Source organism: Mustela nivalis, assembly GCF_964662115.1.
Source record: "Mustela nivalis genome assembly, chromosome: 12".
Taxonomy (NCBI): Eukaryota; Metazoa; Chordata; class Mammalia; order Carnivora; family Mustelidae; genus Mustela; species Mustela nivalis.
This window is the reverse complement of record NC_139031.1, coordinates 65,952,892-65,979,560: the sequence shown is the minus strand read 5'-3', so window position 1 is coordinate 65,979,560 and position 26,669 is coordinate 65,952,892. Positions and strand designations below refer to the sequence as shown.

At 41.5% G+C, this 26,669-nt stretch overlaps 1 protein-coding gene across 4 annotated transcripts in view; it reads left to right on the top strand.

Annotated features, from left to right (window-relative positions):
- DYNC1I1 (dynein cytoplasmic 1 intermediate chain 1) overlaps positions 1-26,669 on the top strand; it is a 297,026-nt gene that overhangs the window by 52,951 nt on the left and 217,406 nt on the right. For 2 of the 4 annotated variants that reach the window (XM_082693604.1, XM_082693605.1), the window contains exons 5-6: positions 4,018-4,077; positions 19,238-19,353. In XM_082693604.1, the coding sequence (XP_082549730.1) occupies positions 4,018-4,077; positions 19,238-19,353 (176 nt within the window). The remainder of the gene's footprint in view (positions 1-4,017; positions 4,078-19,237; positions 19,354-26,669) is intronic. The other 2 variants (XM_082693603.1, XM_082693602.1) reach the window with 1 other exon arrangement.

Below are 26,669 nucleotides of genomic sequence, written 5' to 3'. Positions count from 1 at the left end.
TTTCTATATGATAATATTTTGTGGGAATATGTTATGTTCACTTATGTTTATTTACTTGATTTTACTCCTTCTTTTATTAAAAAAAAAAAAACACCTGCCATGATTTCAAATTGCCCAAGAAGGTTTAGGGGGAACCATCATTTTATTTTCAGTGATACACTAGCTTGATACTAAGATGTTTGGGAAGTTAAGGTGTATGTCAATTGGTTATAAAAGTATACGAATTGGAGAAAAAAGAACTGAAAGGCAGTTTAATCATCATCTGATGTTTTCAAATATCAGAAAAAAAGCTTTAAAGGGTCTCTGGGCTGCCTCCTCCTTTTGCCGAGGTCAGAGACCTTCCTCAGGACACACAGTGGAGCCTAGCCCAAATACCTTCCTCTCCCGGTGGGGCCCTGTCCAAGGTCCTGCCGCCCATAGAGAAGTGTCTCTGCGAGCTTGCACAGAAGGAATTCAGCAAACATTCAATACACATTTCTAGGTGACCCTTGGAGACACAAATAACATTTGCCCATTTGATGTATTGGCTTTAAGTGCTTTTTCTAAGGGAAAGTGCGTTCTGTACAAGCCTGACCACCCCACAGATAACAATGGGAAAAAATGAGAAGTCTATAAAACTAGCATACTTGATTGCATCATTGGCTTGACACCTTACCTTGCTGCTCATTGCTAATGATGACTCTTTCTTTCACCGAATAATACATGTGTGACTGGCGGGGCAGGACTGCGGTGGGTCGGTTACAGAGACCACCTTGGTTGCTCTGCCTGAATCAGTGCCAACCTTGGACTGCTGATCTGTTGACTCCTTAAGTGAGTGATTCTGATGGAATCATCATTTTTACTTCTTAAGCATACAGTGAGTTCAGATGAGATGTCCAATAAGTAACAGGACAACCAGACCACCTAGGAGCGGCTGCATTCTTCACCTGCCTGGCAGAAGTGGAAAAGGTCAAACAAGGTCATCCCATCCGAAACCTCCAGGCAAATTGAGGGCAAAGTAGCTGACCCCACCCCTTATAGAGGAATGTTCCTCACAGCCGGCTGGAGCCAGAGGCTGCTGCTCTGTCTGTAGCCAAAGAAATGCCCTTAAAGATGAAAGGTCTGATCCCCAGGGACGTGTGAACAGCCGCTGTGAATCACTGTAATGGAGTCTGTTACTTCCACTATTTATAACCATTACATTCGCCAACAAGGGGAAGGAATCTGTACCCAGAACCTGGAAGGCCTTGCTTTTTTTGAGCAGAGAAAGAGTCGGGAGCAGGGGTCCTCACCCTTGGCTGCACATTTAGAATCACCTGGAGAATTTTCCGAAATACAGATGCTTGGGTTTCGCTCTGCACATTCTGATGTAATTGGTTGGAAAGGAGCCTGGGCCTTAGGCCAGGCTTGAGTTAATCACGGGTTTAGAGGCTGACATATTTGAGGATCAGTGACGCTGTCTCCTGCTGACTAAGGAAAGCACTAGCCTGGCCCAGTCATTCTGCAAACGTGGCTCCAGGATCAGCTATAAGCCTCACCTGGAAACTGGTTAGAGTACAAATGCACCCTTGCCATACTGAATCGGAATTTCTGGGGTTGGAGATCAGCATTCCGTATTTTAGCATAAGCCCTCCACATCATTCTGAACCTTGTCAGAGTTTGAGAACCACTGATCTAAGTCAAGACCTTGCTACTCCAAGTCTGGTCCACAGACTTGCAACATCTATAATCCCTGGAGCCTCTGAGAAATGTCACAGACCTACTAAACCAGAATCTGCATGCTCAAACGGTGTTCCCAAGTACGTGTGTGTGCACTGAGATTTGAGAAGCTCGGGTCTAAGGAGTAGCAGCAGGTTAGTGTTCTCTCTGGACTCGAGTTGTCAGGTTTCAGAATGTTCCTAAGAGGACAGGAGCACAGCCGGAGCTGGTAAGGGCAGCTGTGACCTGCATTCTGCTGCCTCAGGAAGAGGAACTTAAATGGCATCTGTCACACACGTAGGGTTTGACTCAGAGAAATCTCAATAGTAGTTATGGGGTGAACGTGGTAGTAAGAAATAAAGCTACTTTTGTTGTTGTTGGTTTTATTTGAGATTTTTATTTTATTTTATTTTATTTTGTTTTGTTTTGTTTTTTTGGTCAAAAGAGAGAAGGCGGGGCACCTGGGTGGCTCAGTGGGTTAAGCCTCTACCTTCGGCTCAGGTCATGATCCCAGGGGCCTGGGATCGAGTCCCGCATAGGGCTCTCTGCTCAGCAGGGAGCCTGCTTCTCCTCATCTCTCTCTGTCTGTCTCTCTGCCTATTTGTGATCTCTCTCTCTGTCAAATAAATAAATAAAATCTTAAAAAAAAAAAAAAGAGAGAGAGAAGGCACAGGCACAAGCAGGGGGAATGGCAGGCAGAGGGAGAAGCAGGCTCCCCACTGAGCAGGGAGCCGGATGCAGGACTTGATCCTAGAACCCTAGGATCTTGACCTGAACCGAAGACAGACCTTTAACCAGCTGAGCCACCCTGGCATCCCAAAAAGCTTCTGTTCAAATAGTTGCTTGGAGTTTTGTAGGTATCATTGTGTATTATCCTCATAGGAAATCAGAGAAAGACCATCTATCTATCCATCCATTCATCCATGCGTTGTGTTATGTAAGTGAGGGTGGTGGGTACTTTTCTAGGTGCATCTCTGTAATCTAGGGATCCTCCCCCCATTATGAGGCTCAAATCTGGATCAAACAGCAAACAGTAGTACATAAATGGATGTATAATACAAAAAAACATAGGTGTTATGAAGAAAGGAAAGGGCTGTAAGAGGAGGGGATGAAGGAAGTGCTACAGAATAGTGAGGGGAGGAAAGCCTCTCTGAGCAGATGGCATTTGAGGGAAGACACACAGACACTCTTAGGGGGCTAGGACATCCAATAGGACACAGAGAAGAAGGAGAGCCGTGGTTCAATGTAAGTTTGGAAGATGGCCACAGGCCAGGTCAGCCTAAAATTGAATTGTCTCATGAGCCACGGTAAGTCTTCACAGACGAGGAAGACGAGGAGGGCTTCTCAAACTTCAGGGTGCCCGCAGATGGCCCGGGACTTTACTGAACCATCGTGTGCAGTCAGCGGGTCTGCGGTGAGCCTGTAGCCCGCGCTTCCGACAAGCTCCAGGAGCGGCTGGGGATCCTGGTCCGTGGGCCTTGCTGAGATGAAGCGGAGGGCATGGGATTCGGGACAGTTTCCTGCATGCACTCGGTTTCTAGAAGAGCTGCTTTATCCCCCTTTATTTTGAAGGAGAAATAACATGGAAAACTGAATGCCTTGCTAACTGGTGAGACCCTGTGTTGTCTCTTGTGAAGTATTTAAACGATGTAAATGACCCCCGGCATCTTGAGACAAATGCTATTATCAGTGATCATCTCAGTGTAATATATAAATTAAAAAAAAAAAACACCAAAATACCCACGAGCCTCAAAATCCAGTGCATTGTTCTTGCAGTAACAGACCTGAAGAAGCCAGAAGTTGAGCAGAGGAACCTGACGGCAGGCTCCACCTGGCCTGACCGTCTCCCCCAGACACTCTGGCTCTCACCCGTTTGCCGCCTTGCCTTTGGTTCTTTTCACCCCATGGGAGATGCTTGGTGCTCCCAGGTGTGGATGGGCTCTGGGGTATCCGAGAAACATGAACCAGTTTGCATGCTCAAATCAGTCCAGCTTGAGTAGAAAACAGAACAAAACAAAACAAACAACAACAACAACAAAGGGTGAGGAGGTATGTAGAGTTTGAGTAGTTAGCTTTGGGCTTCCCTCCGTGAAAACACTCACAGCTTCTGGTACCAAACAGACATTCAAAGGGAAGGACAATTCCTCGCTTTCTTTTGTCACTTGATATTCATGGGGTCATCCTTGCACCTGGGGATGGAGGGGCGGGGGGAGTGGGGAGATGTTCTATGTATGTACTGTATATGCCATTGCCTTGATGAATGACATGGTTTGGTTTGGTTTGTTTTCCTCCCCTTTTGTTAATTCTCTGTGTTCTTTTTCCTTTGTGCTGCACGATTAGGACCCTGCAGTGGGACACAGACCCCTCAGTGCTCCAGCTGCAGTCAGACTCAGAACTTGGGTATATGTCTGCTCTTTTGTTACTCCTTTTATTATTTCTTTGCGACACTTGTGTTGAAATGCTGGAGCTGTCGTTTCCCAGGTTTTCCCCCCTTCTGTTGAGCTTCCAGTTGGAGAAGTTTATTTCCTTCCATTAGTTTCCGTATAATGTGAAACCTTGAAGAAAGTCTCTCTTTGTGGAAAACACCACAAAAAGTGGCTTTTGATTTCTCCTTCTAAATTCCTATTATCGCAAAATGTTACTTCCCTGAAACCAAGATACAAACATACACCCACACCTCGGCTTCAAGCTGGGGCATGTGCGTTCTGTGGTGGGAGCTACACTTGACTAGATCCTAATCATCCTTCCCCTCTACTAACAAGTTGCCTTGGGTTAATTTTTGTTTAAAATTGGTATTAAAATGTCCTGTCTTTGTTTGTTTCGTTTTCTTTTCACTTTTTTGGGGGACTCACAATAAGCATTTAATTTTAAATAAGTTTGAACACGTAAAGGTTCCTGTTTAAAGAAAAAGCAGATTTGTTGCATTTCTCAGTATTAAGAAGTTGCAAATATTCTATGATGGATGAGGTCTTCTATATTATAAAGATTTTTTTCCCCCTGAAGGAAATATACCGTCCCAGGTTAAAAGATAGCTCCAGAATGGAAAATTTTTCCCCAAAGAATAAAACACAAAAGTCTGTCTTAGAAAAGGAGTTTACTTCTCTTGTAAGATGGAAGTTAGCTGTCGGGGTGCATAATACCTTTGCAATTGGGCATTTGTACCAGCTCATGCTCAAGTTCAGGAGATCCGGTTCGTTTGTGTCTCTTCCCAACTTTGCATTCAGTGAAATCCACTTGAAATCAGCCATGGTAGGAGTAGTTACACCGTAACAACTGGCAAATGTCACAAACCAGGGGCACACTCCCTTGTTTTCGCAGCCGTTAAGAGACATTTGCCAGTATGCCACCGGGTACCTCCGAATGTGACGAGCACATTTTATTACAGTGTTTTACAAGAGTATCATTTTTCTTCTTTCTATATTTAAGCCAATGCATCTCAAAGTGGGTCTTTATTTGTTTATTTAGTTATCATTTATTTTGAATTCCCGAGATTCCTGGGCACATTATCTGTGGGTTTCTATCAGTGTCCATGCCTACTATAGGTAGACACGAGGTTGGAGGACTAAATGTCATCTGTCCCTGGCCCTTTGTGTATGCGAGAGTTCTCAGCAGACTCACAACACTGCTAAACCAAGGAAATGCTCTAACGCTTCAGGTAACTGAGAGCACTCTTCCAACATCACTAAATTCTTGGCTATTTAGTTCTTGGAGGTCATTGTATATCATGTTTCAATTTTTATTATTTGAATAACCAAGAAATATGGCTTAAATCAAGCAAAGGAATATGAACATACAGTGTGTTACAATTCAGAGGAATTTCAGAGTGCAGTCCTTCAGTATTTCATTGTGTTTTTAAAAAATGGATGCTGGAACTGGCAGAGACTCTAGCCTATGCACTTAACAGATTTTTAGACAGATTGTGGCCTTGCTAAATTACACTTGCTGATGTGGAACAGTTGGGAACTTTCCCATTTAGATGTGTTTTCCAAGCAAAAATTCAGTTGACTATGCAGATTAAAACTTGTGACTTATTCTGGGGAGATGGCATATCTGTGGCTCCCACCTTGCCTGCCACATTTTACTTAAGATCAGGCCCAGAGAGTCAAAGAGAAAGGAGAGATGAGATTTTCTCAACCACGGACTGGTCAATGGTGGAGAACTTGTAAGGAACATGCAGAGAGGAGATTATTTTAGTCAGATTACAATTTTAAATACCGATCAATGAAAATTTCCCATTTCTGATAGTCCTTATGTGCAGGGCAGCCTTCCCCTCATACACAGTTGGATAAGCTATACTTCAGGCAACAAGATTTTTCTAGAGATAATTTTGTTTCCTCTTCTTGATCCTTGGCATGGGGTTGATCATAGCCCAGAGCTTCATCTGTCACCAGATTGCTCTTATAATTTAAATATAGTAGACATTTAAAAAAACAGCTTTATTGTAGTATAATTGACCAAAAAATAACCACACACATTTAAAGTATTCAAGTTGAAGTAACATGTATGCACATCTATGAAACCATCACCATGACCAAGATAATAAACATATGCATTATCCCTATAAGTTTCCACATACCCCTTTGTTATCCTCACACTGCTTCTCCCCATCCCCCAAAACAGCTGATCTGCTTTCTGTCACTATACTTTCATTTACATTTCCTGGAATATAGAATAAATGAAACCATGTGGTGGGTATGCTTCTGACTGACTTCTGTCACTCAATAGCTATTTTGAGGTTCATTCATGTGAGGTGTGTATCAGTAGTTCATGCCTGTTCTGCTGAGTGGTCCATCATATGGACAGGCCAGTTTGTTCATCCGGACACTTTTTTTTTTTTTTTTTAAGATTTTATTTATTTATTTGACAAAGAGAGATCACAAGTAGGCAGAGAGGCAGGCAAAGAAAGAGGAAGGGAAGCAGGCCCTCTGCTGAGCAGAGAGCCCGATGCGGGACTCGATCCCAGGACCCTGAAATCATGACCTGAGCCGAAGGCAGTGGCTTAACCCACTGAGCCACCCAGGCACCCCATCCAGCCACTTTTTGATATGTGTTTGGGTTGTTGCCAGGTTTTCTGGCCATTACAAGTAAAACGGATGAACCTTCATGTACAAGTCATTTTATAGACATACACTTTCCATTCTTTTGGGCAAATATCACCAGATTGAATGGCTGAATCATACAGTGGATGTACATTTAACTTAAGAGATGGTCAAGGTATTTTCAGAGTGGTTTTAGTGCTATACATTCTTACCAGCAGCGCATGAGATCCTCAGTCCCTCCCCATTCTTGATGACACTTGATTTGGATTTTTTTTTTAATTATTGTTTTGTTAACCACTATTAAAGGAGTGTAGTAGTATCTCATTGTGGTTTTAATTTGCATTTCCCCAGTGACTAATAGTGTTGAATATCTCTTTATGTGTTTCTTTGCCACTTGAATATCTTCTCTGATGAAATGTCTGCTTAAATCTTTTGCCCTTATTGTTTATTTGTTTTCTCATTTTAGAATTTTGGGAGTTTCTTATATATTTTTTAATTTATTTTTTCTTCATTTAAATTCAATTAACCAATATACAATACATCACTTCTTTACATACTTTGGGATACAAACCTTTATCTGATAAATAGTTTGTAAATATTTCTCTGCATTTGTGGCTTATCTTTTTCATTCTCTTAACTGTGTCTCTAAGAAAACAAACCTGTTTAATTTTGACAAATTCCAATTTACAAATCCGTTCTTTTATGGATCATGCTTTTGGTGACATAATTTCAATATTCAGGGATTTCTTAAATAGATGGTGGAATACAATTTCTTATGAAAGCATTTGAGTTTGGGGTTTTATCGTGGGGGGAAATTTAAAAATACAAATTCAGTAACTTTAATAGTATGGACCTATTGAAGTGATCTGTAGTTTTCTGAGTGAGCTTTGGCAGTTTGTGTCTTTGAAGTAATATGTCCGTTTTATCTCCATTGGCAAAATTATTGACCTAAAACTGTGTTTGTATTCCTTTATTATCTTTTAAATATCTGCTGAATCTATAGATATTGTCACCTCTCTCATTCTTGATATTGGCAAATTTTATCTTATGTCCTTTTTTCTGGTATGGTAGAGATTTATCAATTTTATTGATCTTAAAGGACCAGCATTTGGTTTCATTGATTTTCTCTATTTTTCTATTTTCTATTTCACTGATTCCTATTCTGATATTATTTCTTCTGCTTACTTTATATTTAATATGGTTTTCCTTCTTAAGTTTCTTAAAGTGGAAGCAGAGGTCATTGACTTGAGATCTTTCTTCATTTCTAATATAGGTGGGTAGGGCTAAAAAATTACTCATAAGTACTACTTAGTGGCATCTTGCAAATTTTGGTATATTTTTGTCATTTTAATTTAGTTCAAAATACTTTCCAGTTTTCCTTTTTATTTTGTCTTCAACTGATGAGTTATTTAAAAGTACGTTATTTAGTTTCCACCTATTTGGGGACTTTCTATAGATCTTTCTGTTACTGATTAATTCAATTTAACTGTGGTTAGAGAACATATTTTTAAAAAGAGTTATTTGTTTACTTATTTGAGAGAGGAGGCAGGAGAGGGGTAGGGAGAGTGAGAGAAGGAGAGAGGCAGACTCTGTGCTGAACCCAGAGCCTGACATAGGGCTGGATCTCACGGTCCTGAGAGTGTGACCTGAGCAAAAATCAAGAGTCAGCTTCTTAACCTACTGAGCCACCAGGTGCCCTGAGAACATATTTTGTATTACTGGTGTCCTTTTAATTTGTTCAGACTTACTTTATATTACTGAGATTCTTTGGATCATTTGGTGTACAGTTTTCAACAAATCTAGAAAAACCCGACCATTAGATGGTCAAATATTCAAAATTTTTTTTCTCTTCCTGCTGCTCTTCTGGGAACTCAAATCACATGTATATTACAGAACTTGAAATTTTCCCACAGTTAGATTACTCTGTACTTATTTTTCTTTTCTATCTGTGTTTTATTTTGGATAGTTTCCCTTGTTTTGTGTGTGTGTGTTCACTACTCTTCTGTTTTGCAATATTTAGTATTCCATCAAAACTATTCAGTGAATTTTTAATTTCATACATTGTGATTTTCAACTCTAGAAGTTCAATTTGGGATTTTTAAAGAAAAACTTACATGTTTCTACTTAACTTTTTAATACTTGAAATACAGTTTTAGTAACTGCTTTGATAGCCTTGCTTGTTAGCCCATCATTTGTATTAGTTCTGGGTCAGTTTCAGTTGACTGACTTATATCTTTTCATTATAGTCATTTTTTCCCCTGCTTCTTTGCAGGTCTGTTTATCTTTGGTTGATGTCAGACATTGTGAATATTGTTAGGTATTGAATGTATTTGAATTTCTATAAATCTTCTTGAGATTTGTTCTGAGGTACAATTAATTCACTTGACAATGGTTTGATCCATTAAAGTCTTTCCTTCAAGATTTGTTAGTTGGGACTGGAGCAGGGCTCAGTCTAGGGCTAATTAGTTCCTGCTGTTGAGGCAAGACACTTAATGCAGGTTCTACACAATGGCCCCTAAATCTTGTTTTCTAGCCGAGTGGGAGGGAACAGGTAATAATCCTGTTCCTGTGTGAGTGCCCAGAACTCTTACCTTTGATTTTTTCAGATAGTTTTTTCCTTGGCCTCAGATAGTTTCCTCACACACTTGCACTGAGTCAGTACTAAGCTGAATCCCTCAAAGGCAACCCTAAGAAGATCTTCGGAGTTTTCTCTTTGTGCAGTTTAACTTTCTATTATTTTGTCCTGTCAATTCTAGCCTCTTTGGTCTCCCTAGACTCTCTGCTCCATCTCCTGAACCTAGGGAGCCTGGTAGATTTCATGTGGATTTCTTCCCTGCATCATGGCCTGAGAATTCTCTCAATGCAGTAAGCTGGGCATTTACCAGAATCATCTTCTGTTTCCCCTCTCTTGTACATCACATTTCTTTGTTGCCTGACCTCCAGTATCTTACAAACTGTTGTTTCATTTAAATTGCTGCCCCCTCTTTTTTGGTTGTTTCAGGTGGAGAGTAAATCTGGTTTCTATTACTCCAACTTCACTAAAAGCACAAATATTGTGTCACTTGATTCTGATTTGTATAATATCTTGTATGTTTACTAGATCAGTAAGCAAATGGCAATGTAGAGAGATAAGAGAGATGATAAGGCATTCAGAAAAAAAAGCCTCAAGAAAATTATGAATAAAATGAGAATGTAAGTTTGACTCTGGTGTTTTTTTATTCTTTTGCTTTTTGATTTTTTTGTTTGTTTGTTTGATTTGCTTTTAACCAGGCAAATACTTATGACAGCACCCAAAATGCTTTACTCTCTTAGGCTATTGTGATAAATCAAGTGAATTGAAGATGATAGAAATAGAGAATGAAATGAGAGGATAAAAAGAGTAAAAGGTCACAGAATAGGAGAAAAAAAAAGTCTGAATAGGCTGGGAAGTGAAATTTGGGGTTCCAATAGAGAAATTTGAAAAAGGGATTATATCTCAAATATTTCTGTTGTTTTATGAGGAAAACTTAAGTACAAATGGCACCGTGAGATTGTCAATCTTTAAGGAGATGTGCTGAGTCAGCATAAAGGGTGTGGGGCTAGGACAGAAGCAAAGATGCTCCATGATGAATAGACATCAATGAGCAAATGGTATTTGTGGCCCTTCACTCAAAACTTAAACCCAATAACATACAGGACTGTTTGGTGCCTTCTGATTTTATTGACCCCTCACAATTATATTTCCTCCACATCGTAGTTTCTGCCTTTTTAATAACACCCAATCACACTTTCTACAGAAATGGAGAGATAGAACAGTAGCTTATAATGTGCGTGTGTGTGTGTATCAAAGGGTAATGGTAAAAAGTATTTCAGAATCTCTAAATAGAGAATAAATTTTGATCCATGAAAAACCTTAATAAATTCGATTTAACAGACCCAGTTACAATTTCATCACAAGAGCGGGAGAAGTGCTTTACTTCCTTCCTTCCTATGCGACTCGTTTAGCCAGTCCTCAAACCTTTCTTGGGAAGCTGCCTGCTATCTGCCAGACTTTGTTCTATGTTCTCAAGAACCTTGAGTTAGCAGTTAGAGGATAGTTTCTGTTTCACAGTAGCAGCAGGGTTTTCATAAAACTATATTCTTTTTTTATTCCACTTCAGAAAAGTGAATATAGCCAGTTGGCAAGAGTGTGTGCTTATACTTTGGTACTAAGGGACTTAAAGTATTGTATAATTTTATAGCTTGATATTGCAACAGCGGCCTGCTCATGAATATGGAATCAATAAAAGGCCTTTTCTATCAAGATTTTATCATTATTTAACTTTTTACGTAATATTAGAGAAAACACACTTCTGTGCCTTCTGTCCTTATAATTCTAAGCTTTCAGCTTCCTGGTCCAGACAAGCTCAGACTATAACCAGGACCATTCTGACTTCTCTCTCCTCCCGGAAATTTGCAGGATTTACTCGTGGTATGAAATTCAAGGCAAACTCTTTGGCTGTGCCTGTTGACTGAGCCAGACTTGACATTTGCTTCTGTTCAGGAAAAATACTTCAGCTGCCAAACTAATATCTCTGCACAGTAAGAAGTAAATATCATAGAAACGAAATAAATACCTCCTCAGATGATTTTTTAAAATGCGAACACAGAAAATGGAAACTCCTCTTTTTTGAAGTAATCAGAGAAGATCAGCCCTCAGGTTGCTTCCCAGTCCTTGGGGGAAAACACCCACTCGGAACCCAGGTGATAAACAGAGTGTGGGGAGAAGCTGCAAGGCCAGGTTCACTTCCATTGGGTGATGCCCCATTGTCACCTTTCCACTATGTGGTGTCCCCTTCCCAACCGTAGGTATCAGTCCTCGAGATGTCACACCTTGACACCTAACCGTGCGACAGTGTGGTGTTTGGAGAACAAATTAACCTTTACTGTTGTTTCAACCTCTTCCATATTGCATGAGTTTTTGTGCCCTTGGCTCCCTCTACTCCTTCTATGGATGCAGCATTTTCTCATACGGGCTCTCATTGGGTGGCTCCAATGGCCATATTTTCTGTCTTGTCTTAGATCACATAGAATTGGAGAACCCTTCACCACAGTCTCATCCAGTGAGGTACTCATCTTTAACCCCAAAGCCTGTCTTTCTCTGGATTCCCCTGTGTCTTATAGTCACACCACTCACTTTTCCTCCCTTAATGCATGAGGGCTTGAAAGAATCACCAATCGATTCCTTTTCCTGCACCCTTCATAAACTGCTAAGATCTACTCTTTATCCTTTTCCAGAGTCACCAAACTACAGGATGTCCTTTCTGTTCCCAGGGCCATCACCACCTTGGATCAAGTCTACATTTGTTAGACCATCAGTTGCAAATCCAGTAACCATGTCTCTGTTTGCCTCCTATGAATTAATGCTTGCCTGGATTCTCTGGTTACTGAATCCATCCACCCTTTGTTTGTAGATCCTTTGTCAGTTCCTGTATACTCAGCTTCTAAGGTCCCACACATAGTCTCTGGTTCCTCACTTGTTAGAGAGATTTAGACACCATTCTTCATGTGGTTGATATACTAATATTCCTTTGCAGCTGTCAGTTTCTATTAACAGTGACTGTCAGTAATTTCCTATTATCCACAGCATGAAGTTCAAGTTCTTTAACTGAAGATTTTAAGCTCTAAGAGTCTGGTCTCAATATACCTCCCTAAAATTGACCTATTGCTCTTCAGTTTAAAACTTCTCTTCTGAAAACCTAGTCTCTCCGGTACAAAATGTGAATTTGGTCACCAAGTCTTTGCACTGGACCAGCTCCTGACTGTCCTTCAAGACTCACATCAGACCTTTCAATCGCAGTGAAACTTCCTTCATTTATTGAAACACATAGTAATCTGCCCTTTACACTACCCTGTCCCACTTATTGTATGAATTACTCATAATGACTCTTATTATTTTCTACCTTTCATTCCTATTTGCCTTTTGATGTATATGTTCAACTTCTTTTTTCTGCCTGTAATGTTAGAATCTGGCATATTGCCATGCTTCCAAAATTGTTTGTGGTTGCTGATAATGTTGGTGGCTGAAGCAGTTCCTTTGCCAGTTGTCAAAGACACTGTACATACCCACGTAAGCTGTTTGGACAAGGAAGAAAATGGAACCATTACCATTCTTGCCATCTTAAGGAATCTTCTTTGAGAGAAACCTCGAAGAATTTTAGAAGCAGCACTAGAAAAATTCTTTGGCAACACCATTAATGTATCATGGGATGAAATACTCACATGCAAATAAGCAAGAACAAAACCCAGCAGGACTGAGTGTGGGTCCAGTGAAGACATTCCTTTATTCCTTAGCCCTGACCCACTCTGGCATCTGGCTCAATAACTCCTTGTCTCTGAGAAGATCTGCTCCTGATTTGACCTGCATGAGTCCAAGTCTCTTCCCTGCTCCAGACTTCCCATTATTGCAGTGACCCTTTTTGGTTTCCTGGCTTTTGAGGCCACAAACTGGCTTTTTACCAGCTTAGGCTCCCGACTGCTACCTTATCCACGGTCACTCCTCTCCTGCCGCTGGATCGAATCGGTCTCTCATCTAGCTGTATGATGTGCAGCCACCGGACACTCTGAGACTACTATTCCAAGATTATGATTAAGAGCCCTTTGTGATTCACAATTTGTAACTTTGTAGACCTGCTTAGGCCCCTGAAATATACTTTTACTCTGGCTTTTCTGTGTCTTCGTACAGGCATTTGCATTGTGACATTAGTGGAAAGAAAAATCTTACTCCTGTCATGCTCTGTCTTGCAGCTTTACTTCCTAATATTGATGATGAATTACAAAATGAATCATGCACTGATATAAACAGACCTTTAAGAATTAGCTGACGGTATCTGTGAAGTTCTTACGGCAGCCATCTCACTTAAAGCTTTGTCTGTCTGAAGCCCGTTCTCTGATATCGTCGGGTTCCTTTATGAGTTCAGTGGAGACGGTGCAGCGGTACGATGCGGGGGCATCCTCCCTTTTCAATTAGACTAAGGCCTTAGCCGCTAGGATTTGGCTATGGGTTGGGGAGCCCCAGGTCAATCTGGCTAAGTAGTGCAGTCTCTGTTCCCACACGTTGCCCAGTATTTCTAACTCAGTGGTACTCAGGCTTTAGTGAGCATCAGAATCACTGGACCCTGATCCCAGAGATTCTGTTCTGCGGAGTTCAGGTGGGGCCTGTGAATTTGCATTCTAACCTGTTCCCATGCGGTGCTGCGGCTGCTGGTCAGGGACCACACTTTGGGATCCACTGCTCTGGGACTTCTCCCATCCAGGTTCTCTCTAGATTTCTTAGACGTGGTCATGGTGAATCCAAATATAAGAGGCCTTATTGTACTTCTTAAGTGACATTGAATTGCTTTCTTATGGCAATTTAGAATATGATACATGTTTAATTCAGTACATTTAAAGTTCTATTAAAACCTCTTATTTTGGAATAAATTATTGAGGTGAAAAATATAGGGTATCATTTAATAATACGCCACATCTGCCATGGCATTTAACAGTTAGAGGCTCAAGGTACGTACTGTATGATGCCTTCTTCCTTTTCCTTCTTCTAGTCTTATCTCCCTTCCTCACACATTTATTTAGTGCCTGCTCTGTACCTGAAACTGAACTGAGGACCAAGATGCAGAGCTGAATCAATAAGGAATGAGTAAGTTTGCATCCTTGTGAGACATGGGAAGAGGTGACCGCCCTGGCCAGAAAGGGGCTGTGGTGGACATAGCTGCCCCACAGTGGTAAGATGAGGAGCTCTGCAGGAGGGGTGCTGGGTGGGCAGGAGAGCTATCCCAGAGTCAGGACCAAAGAGTCAGTATGGAATTGATAGCCTACTTAGACGGAAAAGGAATCAAAGTAGCATGAGTGGTACAGTGGGTATTTTCTTCCCCCTCTTTTGCTAAGCAGTTTAATTTGCATCCTTGTATAAAAGAATTATGAACTGGTAAGTCTTGACTAAAAATAAATATGATGCTCAAAGTTCATACTTTTTTAAAAAAGATTTTATTTATTTATTTGACAGAGATACAGCAAGAGAGGGAACACAAGCAGGGGGTGTGGGAGAGGGAAAAGCAGGCTTCCTGCTGAGCAGGGAGCCTGATGTGGGGCTCAATCCCAGGACCCTGGGATCATGACCTAAGTCAAAGGCAGACTTAATGACTGAGCCACCCAGGCACCCTCAAAGTTCAGACTTTTAGAGAAAATAACTACTGACTACTTTATCTCTTAAACATAGTTTAGAACAATCTTGTCAGCTGATAAAATTGTAGAAATATTTTTATGCAAAAGGGGAAATTGAGGAAGTCCTAGATCACAGGGTTGTACAAGTGGATGGATTCTGGATCCCCTGACGTACAGGCCCTAAGATGTATCCAGGGCAGACTCAGAATTGAGGACTCAGAGAGCATACTGAAGAGGAAGGTCTTTGCTGTGGAAGGGTGCCACCTCCTGGCCAGCCTTTCTGAACCAGCTAGGACTGGGAACAACTGCATGGTTCTCACCAGGCAAACACAACTCAGGAATCCTCTTTCATGCTTATGAAATGAACACAGGTGCTTGGGCCTCCACTCTGTTAGGTTTTAAGAATGCACCTCACTAAGGCGATGCTCGTCAGGCACAAGGAAAAAGAGGAGAACAAGGTCAACAGAGAACAGTTTCTAAGAACATAATCCTTGGACTTGGAGTCTGATGGAGCCAAGGCCTGAGTTGGTCACTTACTACTTTTGTTATTTTGAGCAAATTACTTCACTCACTGAACCTCAATTTTCTCAGGTGTAAAATTGGAATATGATGTAAAATTATAATGAGAATAAAATAAGATATATATACATGAAAATTCTTTATATGCATTATAACTACATAGTTACTAAAGCAACAGCAAAATAGCCACAAAGAATAAAAGCATCTGTTACAAAGGCAGCTTAATCAATGCAGAGACTGCATGGAAAGATACAGTAATCTGTCAAGATTACTGCAAGTAGTGTTATAAGGGATTGCTTTAAAATTTGAGACCAAATCATCCACAAGTTTATTATCGATGTATCCACTGATGGACACATTGGGAGGATCACGTGATCACAACTAGGCTTTTAGTTCTTTTTGATGGCTTGGGTGGAGTTGGGACCCTGAGCTGTCAAACACAGGGTCAGTGAGGGACTGGTTGAAACTTTTCAATAACTATTGAGAAAATAAAATATTTTGTTTAGTAAGAAAAGCTCACTTATACAAGATAAGTTTTGAAAGCAAAGAAGTTTCACAGTAAAAGTGCTTTCAGTTAAAGGAAAAGAAAATACGCTTCCAACCAGCAAAAACTACACATGTGCCCATACAAAGAAATTAGTAGTGTGATTCTTAGGTCTCATTGACAGAGGAAAACTCCAAAGCTTTTTTTTTTTTTTTTTTTGGACACAGAGAGAGAGAGAAAGAGATCACAAGTAGGCAGAGAGGGAAGCAGACTCCCTGCTGAGCAAAGAGCCAGGCATGGGGCTCAATCCCAAGACCTTGAGATCATGACCTGAGCTGAAGGCAGAGGCTTAATCCACTGAGCCACCCAGACGCCCCCCAAAGCTTCTATCTTAAAAAGTCTTTTACTTAGAGCATTAATAAATCTGCCTTCTCTGATTTTTTAAAACAAATGTAAGCATTATGATAATCAACCAAAAAGATAAATTGAGAGTAGAGACACTTAAGCCAGGAGCTGCTTACTATGTGCCAGGCTCAAAAGTAAGTGCTTCGACAAGTTTTAGCTTCATTCACTCTTCACAGCCACTCAGTGATATATACCCATTTTATAGATAAGAAGCTTGAGGCTCAACAAGTTTGTCACTTGTCCAAAGCTTGCATTGGAGCGGGCGTTGGTGGTATAGTGGTGAGCATAGCTGCCTTCCAAAGCTTGCATTGGCCGTTTAGCTGGTAAGTGGCCAAGCACAGATTTGAACTGAAATTCGTTTCTCAATGAGTACATGACTTAACCCTTATGCTGTACTGTCTAACCAGTTGCTTTTGATTTGCCGTGGTGGATTATCAAGTTACATGTCTGCTGCCTATTTCCAGTGCCTGCTGCTGGTTATCCAACAAGATAGGCCTACGGCTTCCCTCCTGTTAGTTAGAAGCCCTGGAATCCCTGCCTGCAGGTGTGGGTAACTTCTAGTGCCTTGCACAGATGCCCATAGAAGTCTAGGATCCGGGGTGATCTCTTCATACCAGCGGTGACCCCGATGGAAATGGTGGGATCAGTGGGGCACCTGGGGGGCTCAGTGAGTTAAGGGTCTGACTCTTGGTTTCGGCTCAGGTCATGACCTTGGGGTTGTGGAATGGAGCCCCGCATGGGGCTCTGCGCTCAGCATGGAGTCTGCTGGAGATCCTCTCCCTCCTCCTCTGAACCCTCCCTTCTCATAAGTAAAATCCTTTTGTAAAAGAACGGAAACGGTATACATCGTTTCCTTTAGCTGTTCTATTTTCTCAGTACACCTGTGTGGGATATGTGCACATGTCTCTCTGCCATCTCCTTCCTTGAGTGAGGCAGCCTGTCCTCGCGGGCCTTCAGGAGGCTGCTCTGGGCTATGAAACAGCAGGAAAGGCAGCACCCCACCCATCCAATTGTTTGGTGTCTACTCATGCTTTGTTTTCCAATTGCTTCAAGAAAGACCCATTTCAGCAAAGAAAGTGTTCTTCTCTGATGTTCAACTAAAACCTGAATTTCCTACTTTGAAACCTTGAGACTTTTACTTTGTTTGGCAACTTCGTTTCTAGAATATCTGTTTATTTTCTGCTAATTCTATGTGAGGAGGTTGCCTAGAGGGCAACCTCAGGAACCCAGCGTGACCCTCTTTGGGGGCCCAGACTTTGGAGTGAATGAGGCCCGTGAGGCCCAGGCCTGTGTGGAGCTTGTTGAGACTTCAGAGGGGGCCAAGCAAGCTTGGTGTCTAAACCTGTGTCTGTTTGGTCTGCTCTGGGCACATCTTAGCCCTCGGTTGTGTGAGTGACTCACAGAAAAGAAGAAAATTTTGTTTGCCTAGAATGCTTGGGAAATCGTACATGGACGTTTCTAGCTGTGATGTGCGTGATCTTTCATGTTGTTATTACTACTAGCATCAAATATACAATGAGTCTGTGCCATCTGCTAGTAATAATTAGAAACAATAATATAACTAGAGATGGGTCCTAGAAAGCTAGGGATTGTAGTTGGGATTCCCTCTAGAAACTGATGAATTGTGTGTTTTTCACCTTCACTCTTTTCCCACAGAGACACTCGTACATACTCTATGTCCAGAAATTTTTAAGAAACATGGTAGAATATGTCGCATGCTTGTACTAAATCTATTGGTGAAAACTAATGTTCCAGAAATTGTTTTAAGTTATATGTGTAAATTATGCACATATGTGTACATAATATATATGTAGTACATGCATTCTATGCATGTAGTGCAGATACAATCCCAATAGCAAGTACTAGTAATCTCTCCATTTTATAGATGACAAAACTGAGGCACAGAGCAGTTAGGTGTCTTGTTCAAGATCACACACAGCTTGGAAGCAGGGGGCTAGAGTCCATATGCTTAGCCACCAGACTCTGCTGCCTCCATGATTTGGAGGTTTCCTGGGTGACTCGGGAGGCACTTTAGATTTTTGCAGTAGCTCAGAATTCACCATTAAGAACCCTAGGGAAGAGTTGGCTTGGTGGGAAGGGCACTGGAGCAGGACTCAGGCCAGCAGTGTTTTGGCCTCGGTTCTACGATTTGTGAGTTGCATGTACTTGCACTTGTCTCTTACACAGCACTTGCCTTTCCTCATCTGTAATGGAAATGGTGATAACATCTTTCCCTCCGCCTCACAGAGGTGTCACAAGGACAGATGATACTGCAGATGTTAAAGACCTGAAGTGTGACATAAATATTCAGAAATGAGTTTTCACATGGTCACAGAGTGGTTGGGGAATTTCAAGCCAAACCTTTATCACTCTGAGCCCAGCGCCCTCTTCGCCCCCTATGCTATGGCGATATCTTTAAGCAAATTCGCATGCTGGTCGCTGTTATCTCTATCTTAGAGAACGGAGAAGTGCCCCACTCCCCCTTGCATGATCCCCTCGTTACTCTCATGGCAAACATGCTACTCCACTCAGAAATCATCTTTCTTTTCTTCTGACTTGACAGTCATTATTTTTCCTTTGTCCATGGCATATAACAGGCTAAGATTTCCTATTACCAATGAAAATTCCCTTTATAAATTTAAATCAGGCAAAATCAAATGTGCTCCAAATGGAAGGGGTCTTCTCTGAGCTAGACCAAGATAGAGTGAAGGTCAACATGAGGGACCTACCTGACATCACCAACAAAGTAGGACCAAAGTGGGGCAAGAAGCCACATGCCCCAGATGCCATCCCGAGGCCTGTTCTGATTTATGGCCCAGCCACTTGCATTGAGAACTTGCAGGCTGAGATTTGTGTTGGTCCTGTTTGTTATTACTGATCGCTCTTCTGCAAGGAATGTCTTCCTCCCTGAGCTTTTGTCCTTTGTCACTCACAGGCGAAGACTGCACAGGCTGGGTGTGTCAAAGGTTACCCAAGTGGATTTCCTGCCCAGGGAAGTCGTGTCCTACTCCAAGGAGACCCAGACTCCCCTCGCTACACATCAGTCTGAAGGTAAACTCTGTCTTTTGTTTGCTTTCCATATGATCTCTGGGAGAAATTGCCAGTGTCACATCCTTCTGGTTCATTTTATATCTTACCATAACAGATCTTCCCAGGACATAAGCATAATGACACACTGTGAAAGTCTTAAGACTCCTTTGGCACAGATTTTAAAAGCTCTGGACAGGGAGCCCAATGGTACGCCTCCAAAGGACCCGTGAACTTTAAAATGGATTACTTAGGTGACATTTTTGTCAAAACTGTATGAAGGAGGAAAAGACATATTTACAAGGGAAGATAAATTAAGGATGAAAAGGCCTCAACTCTCAACTTTGTAACGTACTAGAAACTTTTCTGAATTTAATCAGTAAGAACAGTGTGAACATTAAGAGGCATAATTTTCAGGAGTCAGCAAACAGCAGCACCTGTTCCTCAAAATCAAGTGTTTTGGGACACAACCACACCTAGTCGTTGGTGTCTGTAGTCTGTGTGGCTCCTTTCTTGCTGTAATCGAAGGGTCGAGAAGCTGTGACAGAGCACTCACAGCTCACACAGCCAAAAATATGGCACCTTATAGAAACACTTGGCTGATCCATGATTGACTTTGCCATTCAGATGAAAACACATTAGAGTTTCTTACCATTTAAAATTTAAAACCAGTTAAAATCTCTATGTTTCTTTGTGCCTACCGGAAAACATCGGGTGGAAAATTCACATGCACATCCCAGTCAGTCAAATAATACTCTAAGAGAAATTGAAGCTGATAAAATGCTCCCCCGAGAAACAAGAAATCCCACGTAAGCAGAAGAGGGAGAGGTGCGTGCTTCCGATAAGAGGAGGTTGCCTTCGTGGAAAAGAGCATTATCGGTATAGCCAAGCAAATTCTCTTTTTACTTTGTGATATTTTATTGTTTGGTGTGGTGAAGAGAGTGGGAGAGTTCCGGGTTCATGGTTGTTATGTAGTAAACACTGAACAGAAGCGCGAGAATGAAAAATGATTTGCATGCCTTGCTTGGTTTACAGTGAATATATGTATTTGTGCAGTTTGGTTGGTGCGAGCTACAGAGCTTTTCAGTTTGGGTTCCAAGCACATAATAGCCAAAGTGAAATCTGGTGCCTTGAAGTAGAGCGCTCCCCACAGGGCTTCTGGAACCCTTTCCTGGGTGATGCTGGCTGCTGCTGGGAGGAGTCTGGTGACAGGGCCCTAATCTTTCAAATCTGAGTGTGAAAGGATTATTAGAAGCAAACAAGGAGCACCCTCTGGTGGTGAAAGTTTAAACCCGTCACTTCGCCAGACTTCAAGAACTGCATATTAAAGTGGCAGGAAACACCGAGTTAGAAAAGCCTTTGGGAGTTCACCTAGTCTATCCTCGGACCTCCAGGCAGATCAGAAAGATTATTAAAAAACAACCTCACCACCCAACCAAAACATTTGTTTGACTTAATTTGCCGCCAGAGGTATTTGCAGAGCTGTAGCCCGAGGTATGTTTATTTAGCCGAAAATCTGACCCATAACCTAAAGTTATACAACTGAAATAGGAGAAGGAGTGAATTCTATTTTGAAAATGTGTAGACTGCAGATATTGGAAGGGGTACAGACATATTTACAAGGGAAGATAAATTAAGGATGAAAAGGCCTCAACTCTCAACTTTGAAACTAAAACACATCAAAAGAAAAAGCCTGGGCATTCCGTTTTATTACTGCAAAGAGAGCTTGGGCGCCCTTGTTATGCTGTGGTCCAAGCAGCAGGAAAGAAGGAATTTATTTCTCCGCCATTGGCAGAAGTTCTTCCTGTTTTGTTAAACAAGATTCATAGAGGTTTTTTTTTTTTTTTTTTTTTTTTTTTTTTTTTTGCGGCAGTGGGTGTTTCGATGGTTCAGATTCCACAATACAGATTTGAACTCAAAGCTAGCCCCTGCAGCTCTAGACATTAAACGATGCCCGATGGGTCCAGACTGGCAGAACTTCAGACAGGGGTTCAGCAAGTTGTCCTCTCGCCGCAGACGCTTCTTTGACCTTTGGCAGCCCACCGTCGCCCAGCTGCCTGGCTGACAAAGGTGCCCCGTGCTCGCCTTTCACATGCCGTGTGAAGGAAGCCGGCGGAGGGAGGACTGGGGGGCACATCGGGCAGTGGGCAGCGGGAATCCACCACTTGGCAGGTTTGGGTTGGCTTCTGATTTGGGGCTTGAGCCATGGCAATGTTTTCCTGACAACGGTAGCCGTTCAGAAGTAGGAGGTGATGAACTATTGGATTTTATGACACAGTGAGGCTCTTGGATGGGTACTATTTAAAGCCATGGTGTATGTAAGATCCGTGGCATATTATCGCCCATAGCATATGGAAGAATGTGTTTTTTTAAGCCATACTGCAACGATGGAAAATGTAACAATAGTCAAACGAGTGATCTCAGAACATCAATGTTTTTCTATATCCAATGGAATTCCAGTGCACTAAGTTTTTGCCATGTTGCCACTTTACTCTTAAAAATGAAGGGAAGGGACTTTTCCCAAATTTAAGTCTCTTTTCTCCACCATGTACTATAATGAACATTCTCTTAACTTTTGATTGTAATGACCTGTTCTGAGAAACACTCCGGAGAACAATTTAAACCAGGATGATTAAGGATTGACGTCCCTATGAATATTATTTTTCAATACATATTTAAGTCATGAACTACAGAAAAATAAGGCTGAAAATAGGACACCCTGACTGGGAAGCAGGATATCTCTATCCCCCAAATATTTTAAATATGGGTTTTTTTATTCCCAAGTTGTAAGAAAGGAAAAAAAAAACATGCTTCCCTGACAGACTACCCCTGCCTTGCCTGTTATTAATACGCCCAGGACTGCCCGTGACCTCTGGACATTAGTTAGGAGCCAGTGTTCTGTATCCTTATTAGGGTGGGTAAGTGGCTGGCTCATACTAGACACCCAATAAATGCTGTTGAATGACGAAGATGATGCCACAAATATCTTAGAAACTCCCAAGTTCTGCAATGAGCCCTGGGAGGATGAGAATTTCTTAACTTGCTGGTAATGCATAAGCCACTCTGGATGGAGGAGAAAACTTATACAACCTGTTGGTGGTGTTTGAAGTGTTCTCTGATCTTCCTCTCCTCTTTATATCTCATCAACAGGAGCTTAATGGCTTCCGGTCAGCTCCCTCCCTTCTCACTGCTTCCCTCCCACGCCTTGTTTCTTATGCCCAAGAAAGACCAATCTGCTTTCGTTGTCTGTAGTGCCATGTGGCGTTGGCTTCCATACACGCACATGTACGCCTCCCATCCCAGAATGCTCTCTCTCCTGTCTGCCTTCCTTTGGGAAGTCAAAGGAGGAAGGAACAGTCAAGGATTATCTCCTTGGTAATTCCACTTCTGGTAGGCGTCACTCCTACCATGAACATAGTCCATCTAATGATTATCTAAATGTCTGCCTTGGGTGGGCTGCATGTCCTTCCCTTCCATGCCCAACATGGTGCCTGGCTCAAGGAAAGGGCTCAGTATCAATGGAAGAAATGAAGAATGCCATGACGCTGGAGGAATAATAAGGAAGGAAGAGAAAGTATTCACCATGCTTTGGCGGGGAGGGAGTATGACCTATGCATTAAAGTTACATTGGCTTTATGGGGTTTTTAAGGAAAAGTCCTGAGAGTGAGCTTGTGTGGAGATGGGAGTTCAGGGCTTCCATTTCAGCCAGGCCTCTAATTTTATTCCCATGAACTTGAGCGTTAACTATCCATGAACATGGCCCAGTTATGAGAACAGAAGGAGAAAATCGCCTGTGTTGGCCAGGACAGAGCAAACCAGTCACCAAGTTGTTACTGTGGGAGACACTACTTAAGTACTTGAAGTTTGGAAGAGATGTGAGGGGAGGTGGTTAAGGAAGGCTTTTGTTTCACTTTTGCACTTTTAAAAAAATATATTTTTTCTTGATTGGTTGAGGAGAATTTCTGCTTTGGCTTCCCATCCTCTCCAGTATATACTTAATCCAAAAGCTGTAAGTGTAGAATTGACTAGGGTAGTCTAGTCTAGCACTGTCCAATAGAAATGTAATGAGCAGATCACTACTTGTGTATCTTAGGGGTAAATACCCAGTACTGCGATTGCTGGGTCTTAGGGTAGCTCTGTTTCAACTTTTTGAGGAACCTCCATACTGTTTTCCAGAGAGGCTGCACCAATTTGCATTCCCACCAACAGTGTAAGAGGGTTCCCCTTTCTCTGTATCCTTGCCAGCATCAGTTGTTTCCTTACTTATTAATTTTAGCATTTTGACTCGTATGAGGTGGTATCTCAATGTGGTTTTGATTTGTATCTCCTAATGCCAAGTGATATGGAGCACTTTTTCATGTGTCTATTGGCTATCTGGATGTCTTCTTTGCAAAAATGTCTGTTCATGTCTTCTGCCCATTTCTTGATTGGATTATTTGTTCTTTGGGTGTTGAGTTTGATAAGTTCTTTATAGATTTTGAATACTAGTCCTTTATCTGATGTGTCATTTGCAAATATCTTCTCCCATTCTGTCAGTTGTCTTTTACTTTTGTTGACTGTTTGCTGTGCAAGAGATTTCTATCTTGATGAAGTCCCAATAGTTCATTTTTTGCCCTTGCTTAATGTAGTGATCTGGAGGGGCACCTGCACTCCATTGTTCATAGCCACAGTGTCCACAATAGCCAAACTATGGAGTAGAGCCCAGATGTCCATCGACAGATGAATGGATAAAGAAATGTGGTGTGTGTGTGTGTGTGTGTGTGTGTGTGTGTGTGTGTGTGTGTATAAAATGGAATATTATGCAGACCTATAAAAAATGAAATCTTGCCATTTGCAATGCCATGGATGGAACTAGAGGGTATTATACTAAGCAAAATCAGTCAATCAGAGAAAGACTATTATCATATGATCTCACTGATATGTGGAGTTTGAGAAACAAGGCAGAGGATCATAGGGAAAGAGAGGAAAAAATGAAACAAGACAAAACCAGAGAGGAGATAAACCATAAGAGACTTTTAATCTCAGGAAACAAACTGAGGGTTGCTGGAGTGGAGTGGGGTGGTAGGGATGGAGTGGCTGGGCCATGGACATTGGGAGGGTATGTGTTGTGGTGAGCATTGTGAATTGTGTAAGACCTACACCCCTTAAAGAATACATTATACGTTAATTCAAAACAAACAAATAAACACATAGTGACCCAGCAACACCTGGGTGGCTCAGTTGGTTAAGCAGTGCCTTCAGTTCAGACCATGATCCCAGGGTCCTGGGATCTAGCCCCACATCTGGCTCCTTGCTCACCAGGGAGTTTGCTTCTTCCTCTGCCCCTCCCCGTGCGCTCTCTTTCTCACGGGTACACACTCTCTCTCTCTCTAACAAATAAATAAATAAAAGCTTTTAAAAAAACAAACATAATGTCATCATTAATTTTAATAATGTTTTATTTAACCCAATATATTAAAAACATTATCATTTTAATATGTAGTCAATATAAAAATTATCAGTGAGATATTATACATTCTTTTTTAAGTCTCCAAAATCTGTTTTTTTTTTTATTTTATTTTATACTTAGGGGATATCCCCAATTTAGAAAACTAAATTTTCTTTCTTTTTTTTTTTTTTTTGAAAAAATATTATTATTTATTTATTTCAGAGAGAGAGAGAAAAGGAGAGAGCACGAGCAGGAGGGAGGAGCAGAGGGAAAGGGAGAGACAGACTCCCTGCTGAACAGGGAGCCTGATTTGGACTCAATCCCAGGACCCCAGGATCGTGAACTGAGCCAAAGGCAAATGCTTAACCAACTGACCCCCCAGGCACCTCCAGACACTAAATTTTCATTGGAAATACTTGAACAATAATTAGACTTCTTAAAATTTGCAATTGAAACAGCAAAATCAAATGTTGCAGTTGCTCCAAACATATTTAAAAGCTTTTAAATAGTGGACTCAAATATCAGTTTTTTAAGTTAAATATAAGTAAAAATGCAATTCCCCGGTTGCATTAAGCATCCTCAAGTGCTCAGTAGCCCCACGGGGCTAATGGCTCCAGATTGGACTGCTCACATCTGCCACACACCATGATTTCATAGTGCAGAAGCTGAGACCCACAAAGCCAGCCTGATCTTCACTTCACCACGGCAGGCCAGAGGTCCCTGGGGGAGGACACAGCCCCTTGTTTGTAGAGAACGCCTCCAACGGCATGATGACATCATACACTTTCCTTCCTTTTGTGAGATATGGTATGTCCAAGCAGGTGTTAGATGGCTGGACAGGAGCAAAGTTGTACTCTAAACAGGGCAAGTTCACAAATAAACCTCATTTAGTCATCACAGAGACGATTATGAGAACTCCCTCTGGGTTCTCCCTTCATAGTTCAGAGTTCAGGTAATGGGACGTTTGCTCCTACCCTCTCTTCGCACAGTACGAGGGACCGCCAAAGACTGTGTATGAGCTCCTTGTTAGTTATCGACACCTATGCCGCTCCCCTCTCCCTTCTCCCCACATTCCGTGTGAGGTGATTAGAGAAAATGATCAAGATTTGAATTCTAAACCATGTATGGGTGAGTTCTAACTCTTCCAACCCCTTGGTGGCCCCCAAGAGCATTGCCAAAGAAAGTCATTTTCCAGAGAATCTAGGTAGAAATATTTACTTGGAACCTTAAATATGAAACCAGCAGTTCTTAGGGTTATAATTTCCTGGTGGAAGCCAAGCTCGATACCCCTGGAGATACGTTGGGAAAACACAGGCTTTGGTGGTATAACCTTGACTCAAGCTCGTCAGCTGGCCCGCGGGTTCCTGCACTTCTCCATCTATCTCTAAACTTAATCTTTAAAGAACAGGCAGGTATCTGGAGAACAGCCATGGTGACAGCTGGATGCAAATTAAAAATCCCTAGTGAAGATGACACCCACTACTCTTATTTTTCATTTCTGTTCTATAGACAAGAACGGACACTGTTCCAGAAAGATACTGACATCTGCTACATTTTGCTTCCTTGAACAAGGCCTGCCATTTCCCCTTTGACACTTGATTAAAGTGTTAATCCTCTTTCAGAACTAACTATAGAGGGTTCAAGCCTCTTGTTAACAAGGTCAAGCAATTGAGGGATCCTCTCCTAGGACATTCATTTTCTTTAACAATATTAACTTCATATTATCTTGGTAAGTCTCTTAAAAGACAAAAAAAAAAAAATGGAGGAGGAAAGGGAAAAAAAAAAAAGATGGGCTCTTTTTAGGAATACAGATACCCTAGAATTTTATTTTATTTTATTTTATTAGATATTACGTTTATTGAATAGACAAAATTTCTGCTTTAAAAAAAAAAAGATAATTGCTTTCCCTATC